This window comes from Phaethon lepturus, unplaced genomic scaffold (genome assembly GCF_000687285.1).
Source record: "Phaethon lepturus isolate BGI_N335 unplaced genomic scaffold, ASM68728v1 scaffold15305, whole genome shotgun sequence".
In the NCBI taxonomy this organism is placed as follows: Eukaryota; Metazoa; Chordata; class Aves; order Phaethontiformes; family Phaethontidae; genus Phaethon; species Phaethon lepturus.
The window spans coordinates 140,412-155,078 of record NW_010541344.1 but is presented as its reverse complement, the minus strand read 5'-3'; the positions used below and the strand labels follow the sequence as shown (position 1 = coordinate 155,078).

The following is a 14,667-nucleotide window of genomic DNA, read 5'->3' as shown; positions in this document are numbered from 1 at the left end:
GGGTCTCCTGCCGCAGCAGGAGGTCACCCTCCGAGCCAGCTTGGTGGACGAGAGTGGGGAGCTTTTCCAAGCCCACGCTCGCTACAGAGCTGGGAGCAACGGAGAGCTCGACCTCAGCCGCTCCCCTGCGCTGGGGGGCAGCTATTCAGGAGTGGAACCGATGGGGCTGCTGTGGTCTCTGCAGTCTAAATCGCCCTATAAGCGGCTGGCAAAGCGGAACGTCCTGACCCCTTTCTGTGTGGACTTGGAAGTGTATGAGGGCCATGGGGACATGAGCCGATTGCTGGGAAAATGCACCAATGAACGATGTTTTTTAGGAGAGGGAGTGAAGAGGATTTCAGTCAGAGAAGGTCATCTCAAAGCAACCCTCTTCCTCCCTCCTGGTGAGTTTTAATTCCATTCTGGTTTTCCAGGTGTGACATACCATGTATTGCCCCGTGACCCCTGGATGCACTTGGGAACACAGAGCAAAGCCTCAGCTAATGCTTCCCGCTGCCTGTGCTTGCTCCAGCTACTTGGATCCTCACAGCAGAGCAGGGAGGAGCAGGCGTTGCCCAGGCGGGTCAAGTGCCAAGGCAGGGGTGTGAAGGGAGGGCAGCAATGGTAACAAGAGGCATGTCCTGTTTTCTGTAGCTGAGGGAGGCCAGGACCTCTCCTGGTGGTGAGAGCTCTGAGGAAAAGAGTGTTTATTTCTTAGCTCTTCTGCTTAGCTGATAGGACAAAGAGGCCCCTGGACTTCAGCAGAGCTGTGAGGTGTGACAGCTCTGGCCGTGGAGTGAGGAATGACGAGGTGTGGTGGGAGCACTGGGCTCGGCTTGCAGCCATCTGGCTGCTCCAATCTTCTTGCAGGCTCTGGACTTGTCTCTCTGTCTCTCTCTCTGGCTAAGGAAAAGCCGAAGAAGGAAGTCGTTACCTGGTTGAGCAGCTTGACTGCATGGGATACTTAGGAAGATGGGAGACAAATGAGAAAAGCAAGGTCTTTAATTAAACAGATGTCATATTCCACAGCTCCATACGGGGACAATGCCGAGACTGGATCTTGTGTAAAGCTGCTCTGAGCCCTGAACTGTTTATGTTCCTTGAGCAGTACTTAAATGTGAATATCTTGCTCTGTAATGAATAAAAAGTTCATTGCAGCTGCTGTGACACCAAATCTTTTAAGGGAAGTCTGGCTATAAGAATGGGCAGAGCAGCAGCAGCAAAGGAAGATCCTACGGCTGCAGGAGGAGAACTGAGAAGCCCAGGGGTGATTACCCAGATGAGACTGAAAGCCTGAAAATGCCAGAGGTCAGTGCTGGAGTTTGTGGGTGCATTTCAGAACTCAGGTATTCTCTCCCTGGAAAATCTGCTAGCACAGTTCCTAAAGAAATGCAGCTCATGGAGCACTACTGTTTGTTCGTCAATGCCCAGTAGCCTGAGAACATCTAGGCCAATTTCAGCTGGAATTCATGGTAGGAGAAGGAGGTCCAACATATGAACTTCCTATAGTGAGTTCCTAAGAGAGAGAAATATCCAAGTTAGTGTCCTTACAGTGATTGTATGTGTGCCTGAGAATGAGATTCTTCACGGAAAGCTTCAGTGGATGATTTCCTTTTGATACTTACTGTCCTGATGTACACTGAGGGAGCACTACTGAAAGGACAACTGCAGAAACTTTGAGTGTATATATATATACCTTTCATTGCAGGACCTGGTCCATTCCCCGGACTTATTGATTTGTACGGATCTGGAGGAGGTCTTGTTGAATACAGAGCAAGTCTTCTGGCTAGCAGAGGCTTTGTGACTCTGGCTCTTGCTTACATGGCTTTTGAAGATCTCCCTGCTATGCCAGAGATTCTTGAACTGAGCTATTTTGAGGAAGCTGTAAACTTTTTACGGAAGCAGCAGCAGGTAAGAGACAAATTATGGTGCTCATTCTGTTAGAAGCTATTTTCCAATTTTCTAATGTGAAACACTATATGTCCATGAATGCAACTAAGTTTCTGAAATGTTAGAAGGAGACAGCATTGTCTGAAAGACAGCATGATCTGAGAGATGGAAAAGCAGGTGCCTCAATTCCAATTTTGCAAGTAGTTGGATAGCTGGTTTTGCACAGCACTTTATGACAGTCCATAGAATGTTTTGCCAACCAGTGTTTGTATAAGATTAAATCAAAGGAATTCCTGGAATAGAAGCAGAAAACTGCTTTTTTTCCGCCTCCCCTACTTTTGCATCTTTCAAGATTTTAGAAGGGGGAAAAAAATCCATTGCCATTTTCTACCATTTCTGAAATGTTACAGGCTTTTGAGTCTGAGTAAGTTTCACAAGACAGTAATAAAACACTTTAACAACAGAATCCCTTACAGTCATAGCACTTGAGAGTGTGCCATGTCTTAAGAAGCTGGGGCTATATTTGAACAAGTATGTGGGATGAGAAGGACACTTCATAGCAATGTATCATCATACTTAAACCAAAAGAGACCAAGAGAAATCAAGTAGCATTAAAACTTTGAATGGAATGCTACTTAATGTGGTATTCATTTCACAAAGTTATTTATTTTCTGGCACATGGACACCAGGAATGTAGCCAAGGGAGAGCAGAATTCAGCCTTCCTTGTTTGTCTTGTTCCTCATGGAGCCCTGAAACTTCCAGAGTTTCAAGACACACATTAAAAATGAATTTGCTGTGAAGAGGTCTCACTGTAAATAAGTTGATTTAACCAGTTAGAAGCTGGGCTTACTCAGCCTCAGGTGTAATGAACCTTATGTGTTCCAAGACAAAACGGAAGATAACACGTCAGCTGTAAGAGAGCATCAAAAAACAACAGCATGAAAGAAAATCAATGCAAGTAAATCCATGAAAAAGTGGTTTTCCAAAGGGAACTGGAGGAGAGAAGATTGAGAGGGTTTGGAGGCAGGAGCAGTAAAAGATACAATACCGAGAGCAAGTGTCTAGCCAGGGTGTGGAGGAAGCAAAGAGGCTTTGTCTGTAGAAGTCACCAGGAAAGAAAGTGTTACAGGAGAAGAAATGTTGAGGAGCTGTAGAATTCAGAGTCAGTCTTGTGGAGGCTCAGCAAAGGGATGGAAATGGGAGTGATGTAACCTGAATAGAGAGAGGTAAGGTGTAAGGTATGAGCCATTTTAGTTGCATGAGGAGTGAGGAAGCAGAACTGGAGACGTCATGCCAGCCCAGGAAATGAGTAGTAGTTGATAATGGTTGTTTCATAACTGTGTTTCAGGTGAAGGATACTGGGATTGGCGTTTTGGGCTTGTCTAAAGGAGCTGATCTAGCCCTTTCCATGGCCACATTTCTACCTGGCATCAAGGCAGCTGTCAGCATATCTGGAAGTGGTTTTAATTCTTTCATTCCCCTTCGAGGGGATGGCTTCACTGTTCCTCCTCACCCGTATGATTTGAGGAGGATGAAGACCAGTGATGAGTCTGGCTTAACAGATTTTTCAGATGTCCTAGATGATCACAGGGACCCAGCGACTTGGGATTGTCGCATTCCCATGGAGAGGTCCTTGGCCAAGTTCCTCTTCCTGTCTGGACTGGATGACATGAACTGGAAAAGTGACCTCTATTGCCAGGATGCTGTTCAGCGTCTTCAGCAGCATGGACGGGAAGTGGAGTTTTGCTCCTATTCTGGAGCAGGACACCTCTTGGAGCCACCATACTTGCCTCTGTGCCAGGCTTCAATCCACAAAGTGCTTGGGGTATTTGTGCATTGGGGAGGGCAATGGAGGGAGCATGCCAAAGCCCAAGAAGATGCATGGCGCAGGATACAGGCCTTTTTCTGGCAACACTTGATGGACTCGGACATCCCTAAGAGCAAGCTGTAGTGGAAGTTATCAAAGCAGCTGACCAGGGTTGGTATTTCAGCTCACATTGAATCTTGGAAACTCATGCAAGTTTCCTGGCCTGCCTTCCTCCAAGAACCCCACTGTTACATAGTTGTTTATTTTCATTCCCCAAATAATTTCCCATTTTTCAGTTGAATTTTAGTTTTCTTCTGGCCCCAGCTGCACTGTAGATTGACACCATCTGATCTGCCTATGAGCTGTAGTAATCTGAGAAAAACCCAGCATCCCATCATGTGGATTTCATTTGTACTGAGGTATCTTTCCCCTCAATCTCCAACCATGTCCTTTGGTAGCAGGGAATACTCTCATAGGAGGAGTTTTCCATTGAACTGTTTAGTCTTGCACCTTTAACTAGTAAGCAGCAGTTTCTTGGGATAGCACATCAGTACACTCACCTTTCCTCTTGGTGTATCATTTTCTCACATTTCTTGGTGAAAAGTGGCAGTTGCGGCAGTTCTGATCTCAACTAAGTACAGAGGCAGTCTTCTGACTTATTCTGAAGTGCAGTCATAACATTTTTTTTCCTGGTACCTCAAAAAACAGAAGTGAATCTTACCTAGGTTACAATGTTTGTATGTCCTGCTGACTCCAGATAAGTTACGTATCAGGGTAAAGTTTCCACTGCACTACTCAATAAATACAATGTGTATGTGTGTATGCACAGTTTACTTGAAATTATCTGAATGAAGCCTTTGACTGTCTTTATGCCTATAAATACATAGGCAGCAATCCTGGTGCAGTCACAAGCTGCTGCTTCACCTAGCTGAAGAGTTTATATACAGAAGTCCTTACCTCCTATCAGTAGGAGGAGTGGTGGAGTTGGCAGTAGGGGTCTGCACAGTGCTCAAGATGGGTGTGATACAGATGTGCTAAGCACCTGCCTTTGAATGTTGAAAGTCAGTTTATCCCCATTTTGGGGAGGAAGAATAAATCCACTGCTGCTGCTGCTGAATTCCCAGGAGCCCTGTGCAGTGGGCTGTCTCTGCGGTCTTGCCACTATAGCAGACAGCTGTGGGCTCAGTGACAGCTAGGAAATGCCACTCTTCAGAGAGGACTGACCTTGCCTTCTGGGGAGAATATGTATTATCTCCCCCTTTACTGAGGTCCAAATCTGCCAAGAATGACTGTGATGACTCCACTACCTCGTGCATTTGTGGGATAGTGGCATACAGCAGCTTGCTGGCATTTTCTAGGTATCAAGTGGCATCAACTGAGCAAATTTTGCTTTCTGGAGCAGTCAATGCTCCCCTTCTGACCACAGATGCCACAGGAGCTGAGGGTCTCTGCCTTTGCTGAGGCAGCAAAATCTTGCTTTTGAGAGTGCCGTAGTCCCTGGTTTCCAATACCTGCTGAGACATAAGCCCTGCAGGAGCCTGCATCCTCTTGAGGGCAGAACCATGCCCTCAGTTTTCTTGTTTCAGGGAGCAATGGCTACTCAGAATGAGCATGTTGGGCCTCAGAGGGCTGTAGACCTTCTCATGCAAGACGTCCAATGCAGAGTGTGCCCTTTCAGTTACTTCTGATTTTCTTGCCTCAGCCCTTCCCCAAAATGGTAGATGGGTACCACTTAGCTCAAGGTGAGAGCAGTCAGAGTGGGGAGGTTTTGCTCTTGCTCATCTGCACTGGTTATCCATCAAGTTTTCTGTTATTACCTCTTCTTCATTTTTGTTTGTCCCCTGTGTGTCTATGTCCTGTATGGACTGTGGTTGTTCCAGATGTTTAGTGAGTGGGTAGGACCTGGCAGAAGAGCAATGTGTAGCAACAAGTGAAATCAAACATATTTAATCAGTTCAGTCTGAAATAAGGCATATTTTCCCCTCATTTTTCCATTTTATTGAAGCAGTCAAAAAAACCTGGCTTGTCCATCCACATTTGCCTCAGACTCAGGGCACAAGGCTGTGATATAAGTAATTTTGTTCTTTTGTTTTTACTGAACACAGCAAGGCTTATGCAGCACACTGTGTTGTTCTCCAGCCTGTGGGATAACTCACATCTATTTTAATCCCTTCCTAGGGGAAGACAAACTTTCTTAGCCTTCAATGGGCAGTCAACAGATCTATACTTTGAATTACAAAATTATGAGCTTCTGAGAAAATAAATTATTTATAGGAAACTACCATTAAAAGGAAAAATACTTTCCATCAGTAAATCAACAATGTGGCCAGTGATGCTTTCATACAGTCTGTTATGTTGTCACATTCAGCAATTAGGTTCAAGGAAAATACTGTTGAAATCAGAGGGTGGAGGGAGCTGACTGGTGACTTCATCGATGACAATAACACATAGGACCTCTTTGTTTCGTTGCTCTGGAATGAAAGCTTTGCTACGCATAAAAGCCCTTTATTTACCACTTGGATGGCAGCTGGCAAGGAAGACTGAAAAAGCTGATTTAGCTGAGCAGCTCTGGTTCAACTTGTGGTCTCTTTACATAGAAAGAAGACTACCCCAAAAAGAACTGGTGTGAAAAAGCATGTCCTTGAGTGGAGCATCTCTAAACGCTACTTTAGCCTTACTGCCAAGACCCCATGAATCTAAGATAATCTGCATGACTGCTAAGTTATATGAAGCATATATAGCTTATTATTTTAATTAGGTGTCCCTGAAACAGGCCGCAGGCTGTTTGCGCACTGTGAGATCTTTGGACATAGCTTATCCTTTTCATTGTGGGCTTTCTGTATCACAGTGCAGATGATTTTGTTTACATAGCTCCATCTTGCTGTCCTGTTTACTTAGTAACCCTTCATGAAAAGCTCCGGGGACTCCTAACAGTTCAGAAACACTTGGGCACTGCATGGCGCAGTGTCCTCTGTACTTCTTAAGGCTTCTTGAAAAAGCTTATGGGGTTCTTTCCCCATACTTTGCCATATGTGTTGTTAGGCTGTGTATAGCTGTGGAAGAAAGAAGTTCTTCATGTTCTTTACTGGAGACCTAAATGTACCGGGTCCAGTCGGGTATTTAATTGAACACAAACTAAAGCTGATCCTGAAGCATGTTGATACACGTGCAGTATAACCTGGGGGAAACTGCAGAATGAAAGTAGTCAAAATGCCTTTGTTAAAGTGAACCACACGTACAGAAGAGGTGAAACATCTTTGAGAAAGTCGCTGTACATTGAGCACTGTGCCTCTGCAGAAGTAGTGGGTATTTGAGGCTTCAGTGGAATTTTACTAGGGACTGTGCTGAACAGAAGATTTCTGTGCAAGTGTGCTTCTGTAACACTAGTAGTTTCTTACCCAGGAGAAGCAGTGTCTCTGGATGTCTTCTGCAAGCAAGGTTGTTTCACGGCCACAGGACAGGAGGAGTGAAATGAAAGATGAGAATATATGTTGTGTAGTGTAATTCAGAAGTGACCTTCCTCCGTTCCCTGTTTCTCTTTCCTGTGTGTATTTGGAAGTCTAAAGATGATGGGGAACTTTTTTTTTTAAACTCAAAACCTACTCAGTTCTCTAATACATTACCAGATGATTTCTTATCAAGTTGTGGGATAAGACCAACATTTAATGACAAAATAAAAATAGTCAAAATTTTTGCTATATTAGTATTTTGCTAAGAAATTTATAATTCTACCATTTCAGAAAAAATCACTATTATGCACTTTTTAGTGCTCCATACATGTCATTCAGAAATGGAATCTGAGCCAAATGTAGCATTAAGTGCAGAGAAAGTACACTTGTTTGAAGTTTGGCTAGAAGGAAAATTAATGTTTCTGATGAACTAACACTTCTTGCAGCATTTACTGCAAAATATTACTGCCATTTGTCATTGTCCAGAACAAAAAATAGAAACACTAGAACTCATTGTTTTTCAGAATCTTAAAAAACTGCCTGTGCAAAATTTACATTAAACCTAAAAATGCCTGGACCCTGACTGTAGATAGCACTTAGAGAAAAATAATTAAATGAGTTACATTCTATTAATTTAGGATTGTATCTTTTCAGTGACTTACACCACTGAACATTTAACACCTTGCATTTAGACTATCTGCATTAAAGTCACTTTAGTGAAAGGTGTGGTTCTGTGCTCCAGTTTGACTGTTCTAAGAATACCCTGCTGCTGAAAGGGAGAGTCATGCTTTTTTCTTGCTTGCTGATCTGAGAGGTAATCTTGTGGGAAAAAAAAACAAAACACAACACAAAAGAACAAAAGAGGATTAAAATGCTCAGCTGAATTAGAGAAAGAAGTAACAGGAATGTACGTGGAGTTATCAGGAGAAGCAGGAGTGAGCGATACTGTGGCTTTCAGGGTCAGTGTGGCCTTATGCCAAACCAAGATAATTGAGTAACTCCGGCAGAGTTTGTAGTTATGTTTGTAATAACTAGTTTAGCTGATTCTAAATTATGATCCATTTCTGTATACAGTGAAGTGAATGCTTATTTCATGAATGTTGGCTTATTGTGTGCTGCCCCAGTTTACGATGGATCTGGTCCTGAAAGAGTAAGGTATTCGACAGCGGAGTGAAAATTGTGAAATATGAGTATCAGGAGACAAGCTGGATAGATGGTTTGAGGGAGATGTCCTGCATAGGAACAGAGCATGTGCATATCTCTACCTTCAATTAGAAGAGAAAGTTCAAATGCACTGCCATGATTTTAGTATGCTATGAATTCAGTAAGACAGTTTTGAATCAATAAGCCTGTGCCATCTGCAGGAGTCTGTCCCTGGATACTGTCAGTCTTATGTTCTCAAACATGAAGCACTAACTCAAAATGGATTAATTTTTCTAGCCTAGGCATTGGCTGCACCATGCTTTGGCTCCAGCCATCATCCCATCTTTGGATCATTTCAGATCAGAGATGCTTGTCATCTTGATGCAGGAAGACTGCTTTGCTACCTGACAACACCACTACTGTTGTAGTGGAAAGGGAAGAGGTCAGTGGTCTGTACTTTTCAGTAGGAATACTGCATCCAATTGCTGGAACAGAGCAGCACTTACTGCTTCCCTGGCAGTTGGCATACTACTCCCTGTAAAGCTGAGACCTTCTAGGCTCCATTTAGATCAGCAGTGTCCAGGGGCAACTCAGCAATTTCATGTCTCCTAGGAATCTTGTTCTTTCTATGGCGATCTGTACCCTCACCTGAGGGCATAATGTCTGCTTTCTCTTTTTTCTCTGCCTTTTGCACAGTCTTCCTCATGTCCCACTGGCCATGACCCAGGCCATTCTAATTACAGATCACCCCGACACTTTGCAAGGTTTGCTGGTGGAGGGAGGGCACTCTCAACAATATGTAAAGCCAAAGCCAGAAGGCCATATGATAACACTGGCAACGAAGAGCTGGTGAAGACCAGATGATATTATGTTGTCTTGCTGAGAAATGACCTCAGACTTGTCTTCTTTCTGGCAAACTACCTTTAGGTCAGTCAGAAAGACAACTAGTAGTATTGATAATACCAGATTTAAATCTGCAGATAGATAAAATATATTTGTCATTTGCTTCAACCATGTCAGTCATGTTTCCCATTGGTCTTCAAAGCATCTTTGTTGATGAATGGGCCCCACCCTGATGGATGCCACACAAACAAGTCCCCTGCACGATGACTTACCATCTAAGTACACAAGGTACTGATTGGATGCAATAGAAAAGCATTGGACAAATATATGTAAGAGGAATCTATCAAGATTAGCTAAATTCAAAGACACTACCTCTGCTTCTCAGTGACCCAGAACCACAAATTACAAGAGTCTGGAAGAGTATTCTGGAGAATTACTACAACAGACTTGTCGTGTTCTTGCATTCTCCTGTGGACCTCTTCTTTGGCTGTTGGCAGAGCTAGGATGCTGGGATAGATGGTCTACTGGGCTGAAGCAGATAAATCAGTCTTACCTTTAACAGACATTTGCCATGAATTTGGTCATTCTTGTAATGGAGTCCTACTTCAGATTTCTAGGAGTCATATATCAAGTCCTGGTACAACAGACAAGGTGCACTCCAGCTGCATCCCTGTGTTCATGCTCTGGCACATATCCCCTGCCTACTTGTTCCTAAATTCTACATTTTACTGCAAAGCAATATATGAAAAGACACCTCAGCAACTGAGAAGGAGAAAATAGGGCTTGCTCGTGTGCAGTGATCATGAATGGTTAGAAAATGCGGTAATCATGTAGTGATTAGTAATGAAAGCAAACATAAGCAAAGCAGAAGAAGAGATTTTTCTTAAGACACACCATCATTTGCTTCTTGTGTGGGTTAGTTGTTTTTCCTTACCTAGATATAACACACCATGAGTGAACTTTAACATCTCTTTGAATGTAACCTCAAAAAGCTCATGAGACTGTGACTTGTATAAAGGGGAAATTCTCATCTGTTTCTAATGTGAGAACAGTTGTATATTGTCCATCAATTATGTCAAGGATTTAATCTATGTGTCTTCTTTCCAGCGCAACATACATGATGCTGATATTCTTGGAGGCAGGAATTTCTAGATGAGCTGTGCACAAGAGGAATAATCTTTTTCAGTTTTGGGCATCAAAATGGGTTTGGAGCTTCTGAACTGTACAGAGATCATGCAGCATTTAAAAGTCGGGAGTGAGCCGTGGGTCTTTTGCTGTAGCACTTAGGGCATTCCCCTTACTTCTGACAGAAGTAGCAATACCTAAAAGAGGAAAAATTAATTATTTTTTGTATCTTTCTCACTTGACAGAGACCTGATTGTTGCAAGCAGGCACCAACTCTCAGTAAACCCTCCCTTAAATCCCCGGCATGTGGCTCTGGGCTGCTGCCAATGGACTGAAGAGAGTGCATGCTGCTTTAGCTTCGGGGATATTCCAGTGGAGCGTGCACTGTCTGTTGGGAAGTGGAACATGACAATGTTATTTTCCAGTGAAAAGTATGTTTGGAAGGCCCTTATTTGCTGATAAGGGCATTTTTTCATCTTGCAAGGAAAGTTTGTAAGTGGCAATTCGTATGGGGGATTCTTCTCTTATTTGGACTGTTGTTCTGAATAACTCCATGGTCTCCTTTCTTACAATATATGCAGATACAATTTAAAAAAAGTCTTTGTGGTGTATCTATCAAACTATATCTGTGCAGCTTTATGTTGAATATTCATATTCCTGTTTGTAGTATGAGGTAGGTAGATGTTAACACTGTAAAGCAATCTGAAGCCTTTCATTATTCTGATAGCCTTCGTAACCTTCCTGAGTATTTTCTATAGGATGGGTTATAATTCAAGAACAAAATCACATGCTACCCTTCCCCGTAAGTTCAGGATCAAGGTTAAAATCCTGCTTATGGGTCCATACTTATAAACATATGAAACAAGCTGTGCTGGAGTGTGTATTGATGGTTGATTATTGTGACAGTTTTCAAGGCTTTAAATAAGAAAGCTCAGGTACCCTAGAGATTTCTGCTTGAATACTTGGTCATCTTTTATACAGTAATTTGCATGCTAGAGACATGGTGACTGGTAAATGCTCACAGCTGTTCTGGTGAGGGGGGTGGTTCGAGAGCTACTTCATTCAGTTTGTGGGTTATCTTGCATCTACAGGTAGGCAAAACTGTCAGACCTTGAGACAGAGTTCAACTAATTAAGCCACTGACACCAGCTGAGACAGTACTGAAGAAAAAAAAAAAGTTCACACTAAAAAGGTGATACTGAGTGTGCTCTATTCTACTAGCAGGAAATGCACAGTGCAAGAACAACACATAGTGGTCACAGTTTACAACATGGGAAAACTGAGAAACAGAGAAAAACAGAAACAGAGAAAAAATTCTTCACAGTGAGAGTGGTTAAACACTAGAAGTGCCCAAAGAGGCTGTGGAATCACTGTCTGTGAACATTTCTGACTGAAAAAAACCCAGAGAAACATGATCTAACTTTGGAAGTTAGTTCTGCTTTGATCAGATGTCTGGATGAGATGACCTTGAGGGCCCTTTACAATTTTTTGTGATCTTGAGAAATGACATACTCAGGTTCTCTTTCCCCAGCATGAAGTGCACTTGCCTGAAATAGAAAGGCTGGTTCATGAGCTGTTTAACACGTTTGTTTGTCCTTTTAAATGGTATGCACCACTCATACATTATATCCATACTCAGAAGAACAGGTACAGGAACCTATAGCTTCCTTAGCAGATGTATGAATACCTCAGGAAGGGATGTGGTATCTCCTCCTGTCTTCTGGAATGTGTACATGCCTTGGGCATCATCTTTCATGCAAACTGAGGGATAATTTTAACCAGGCAGCGAATGACACAGTTCCAGTCAGTTCTGTTGAGACAGGCATTCAGGAAAGATTCCTTTCTTAGAAAAAGACAATACGTACTGGAACTGAAATATTTTTTGGGGGGAAAACCAGATTCTAGTCTGATACAAACTAGTAGAGTTTTGAAAAGATGCTACCCTTGGACTTAGCAGGCAAATAATTCCGTAGAGCACTTGGGAATCTTAAAGATATCTTTAGGATGGTTTTGATGAGTGAATACTATGAGTACTGTAGGTACAAGTCAAAGTACAGCTAAGTGGTAGAAGAGGTTTGTTGATTAATGAAAAGAACAGTAGCTCCTGTGGAGACATCAGTTCTTGCTTTTATGTTGTTCTGTTTGTTGTTCCCCACTGAAGATTTACAAACCCAGGAGAAGCAGTTGGCAAGTGGCAGTGAGTGAACCTGTCTATATATGCCACCCACAACACATCTGCCATACAAAGCCGTCAGTGGTGTTGTATGCATATTGCTACAGAGCAAAACCCAACCCTTGCTTTGAAGTGATGAGAGATTTCTAACAGCTGCATGGAAACCCTGTCATAGTGCAGTTTTAGTTGGCTTGTACTGGAACAGTGCAAAAAGGTGATGCTTGAGAAAACCGGATGTGAGGCTGACTTCTGACTGATGCTCTATTTTGTGTACCAGCTTATTTTTGCCCTTCTCATCAGACTAGATATTACAGTCCAAGTCTCCCTATAAATGACTCCCTTTGCCTTATAAAAAAAATGGGAGGAGAAAGGGCAAAAGAGCATCTTGAAGAAGAGTCTGTGCATTTGATTTGTCAGGAGCATGTCAGGAGCATCCCCATAGAAAATGGAAGTTATTTCAAACATGCCTAGATTTTATCAGGGACAGGGTCTTTGCCTTTCCAATCAAAACTCACCATGGAAGTAATTTTGTTAAAATGTGACCATAAAAAATTTGATTATGATCACCATGGTAATATTCCTGTCACAGCTCCTGTAAGACTTCTTTATTCTTCTCAATCTCAGTTACTTCAGAGGTTTGTTCATAGTTCTTATAATCAGTGAAAGGTCAACACCTTCAACCTGCAGTCACTGATTTATTGCGTCTTACACATTGCAAATGATTTCCAGTACTTCTTACCGTCAGTATTTTATCATCATCCTTCAGCTCCGTGGAAGTAAATATTGTGCAGCTCAAACATGGTGGCTTTTCAGAAGTGATCCATTACAAGCCCTGTTGACTGCTACTGTCTCACAAGTGGTTTTTTTTTTAGTTTCTACTTTATGATGGGAAAATATGTAGAAATATTTCACTCCAGTACATGCAGTGGAATTTCAGTATGTGCAATACCCAAAATTAAAATCATAACCCAGCTAGGTAAAAAAAAAAAAAAACAACAAACTAAAATAGAGGTATAAATTGCACATTTCTAAAGAAAAGAAAGGAAAAAAGTACATTCGAGGAGTATCAGTTCTTAAATTTCTCCCCTTCCTAAGAGGACGTATGTGAGTGTCTGTGAGGGTAAGGGTGTATATAAATGTGCGTTGGAAAGGAGGGGAAGAATGGAGAGAGGAAAGAAAAGGAAAAACAGAAGATTAAAAAAATCTGTTTTGTAATTACTTGTATGGTTTTTGTAGAATATAGGGTCCCAAGCAGAAATCTCCTTCTGCCTGAAGACATACATACATATGCAAGTGAAAGTAAGATGGCTCAGGTCCCGACCAGATGGTTGGTTTCAAAGTGCAGTGCCAGAGGTGAGCATACAGTAACCACTGCCTGCTCCAGGATTAGTAGAATAAGCATGGTTATGAGATGCCAATTGCTCAGCCACAAGGTGGATCCATTTTTTTCTGTAAGAGAATGAATGACAGTATCACCGGCTACAGCAGGACACAATACCTACTTAGAAACAAGTCACTGGAATCAGTATTTTGTATACTTTCATAACTAAGTGGTTTTGCAGTCAGTTTTTAGTAGTACAGTTATTGTCTTGGGATGCTGACAACTAATGCTTTTATGAAGAGGCAGTAACTGCTTTCCATCACTGAAGCTCTAGTGACAGGCTATAGAAATTTTCTCAAGGTCTCTCACTCATTTCTTGTTGATTCCACTCAGATTTTTCAGTCACTAATCAGATGTGAAAATAACATGGTTCTTTGTTCTCTAACTGCTAGAGAGTCCTGAGGTAAGAAAGGTATTTAAAAAAAAATACTTTTTTCTCCCACTGGGGGAAAGATTAGCGCTTAGTTGCATAGCTCTGTTTTATCCTCTTAAAGAAAGGTGGTAAAAGTCTCCTTGAAATAGCCATTAAACTAAAAGTTGAGGCTCTCCATGGGGATTAGGAGGGTGAGACTTGATGCCTTGGCTGTGCTTGATTGGGTTCTCCCCCTTCTCAGACTAGTGTTCTGATCAGCAGGTTGTTGATTATTAGTGCATGGGTGGTTATGGTGGGTTCAGAAGAAAGTCTTGATTTTTATTCCACATTAGACCCATAAGTTTTGAAATCTTGGTATTTTTTCATGAGGTGAAAGCTTTCTTTTATCAGCCATTACCTTACACATCATATAATGTGAAGTTAGTCTTTCAGTAGTTTAGCTTCCTTAGGATATATGGCTCATGCTGTGCCTTGTCTGTGTTTCTCGATTCATCTGGAATATT

The 14,667-nt window shown here is 42.2% G+C and overlaps 1 protein-coding gene across 1 annotated transcript in view; it reads left to right on the top strand.

Moving 5' to 3' along the window:
* LOC104621272 (acyl-coenzyme A thioesterase 1-like) overlaps positions 1-3,821 on the top strand; it is a 3,891-nt gene extending 70 nt beyond the window's left edge. Inside the window, 3 exon segments of the mRNA XM_010287707.1 lie at positions 1-383; positions 1,688-1,890; positions 3,219-3,821. The exon segment at positions 1-383 is cut by the window's left edge and continues 19 nt beyond it. Coding sequence (XP_010286009.1) covers positions 1-383; positions 1,688-1,890; positions 3,219-3,821 — 1,189 coding nt within the window.
* The last annotated feature ends 10,846 nt before the right edge of the window (positions 3,822-14,667 follow it).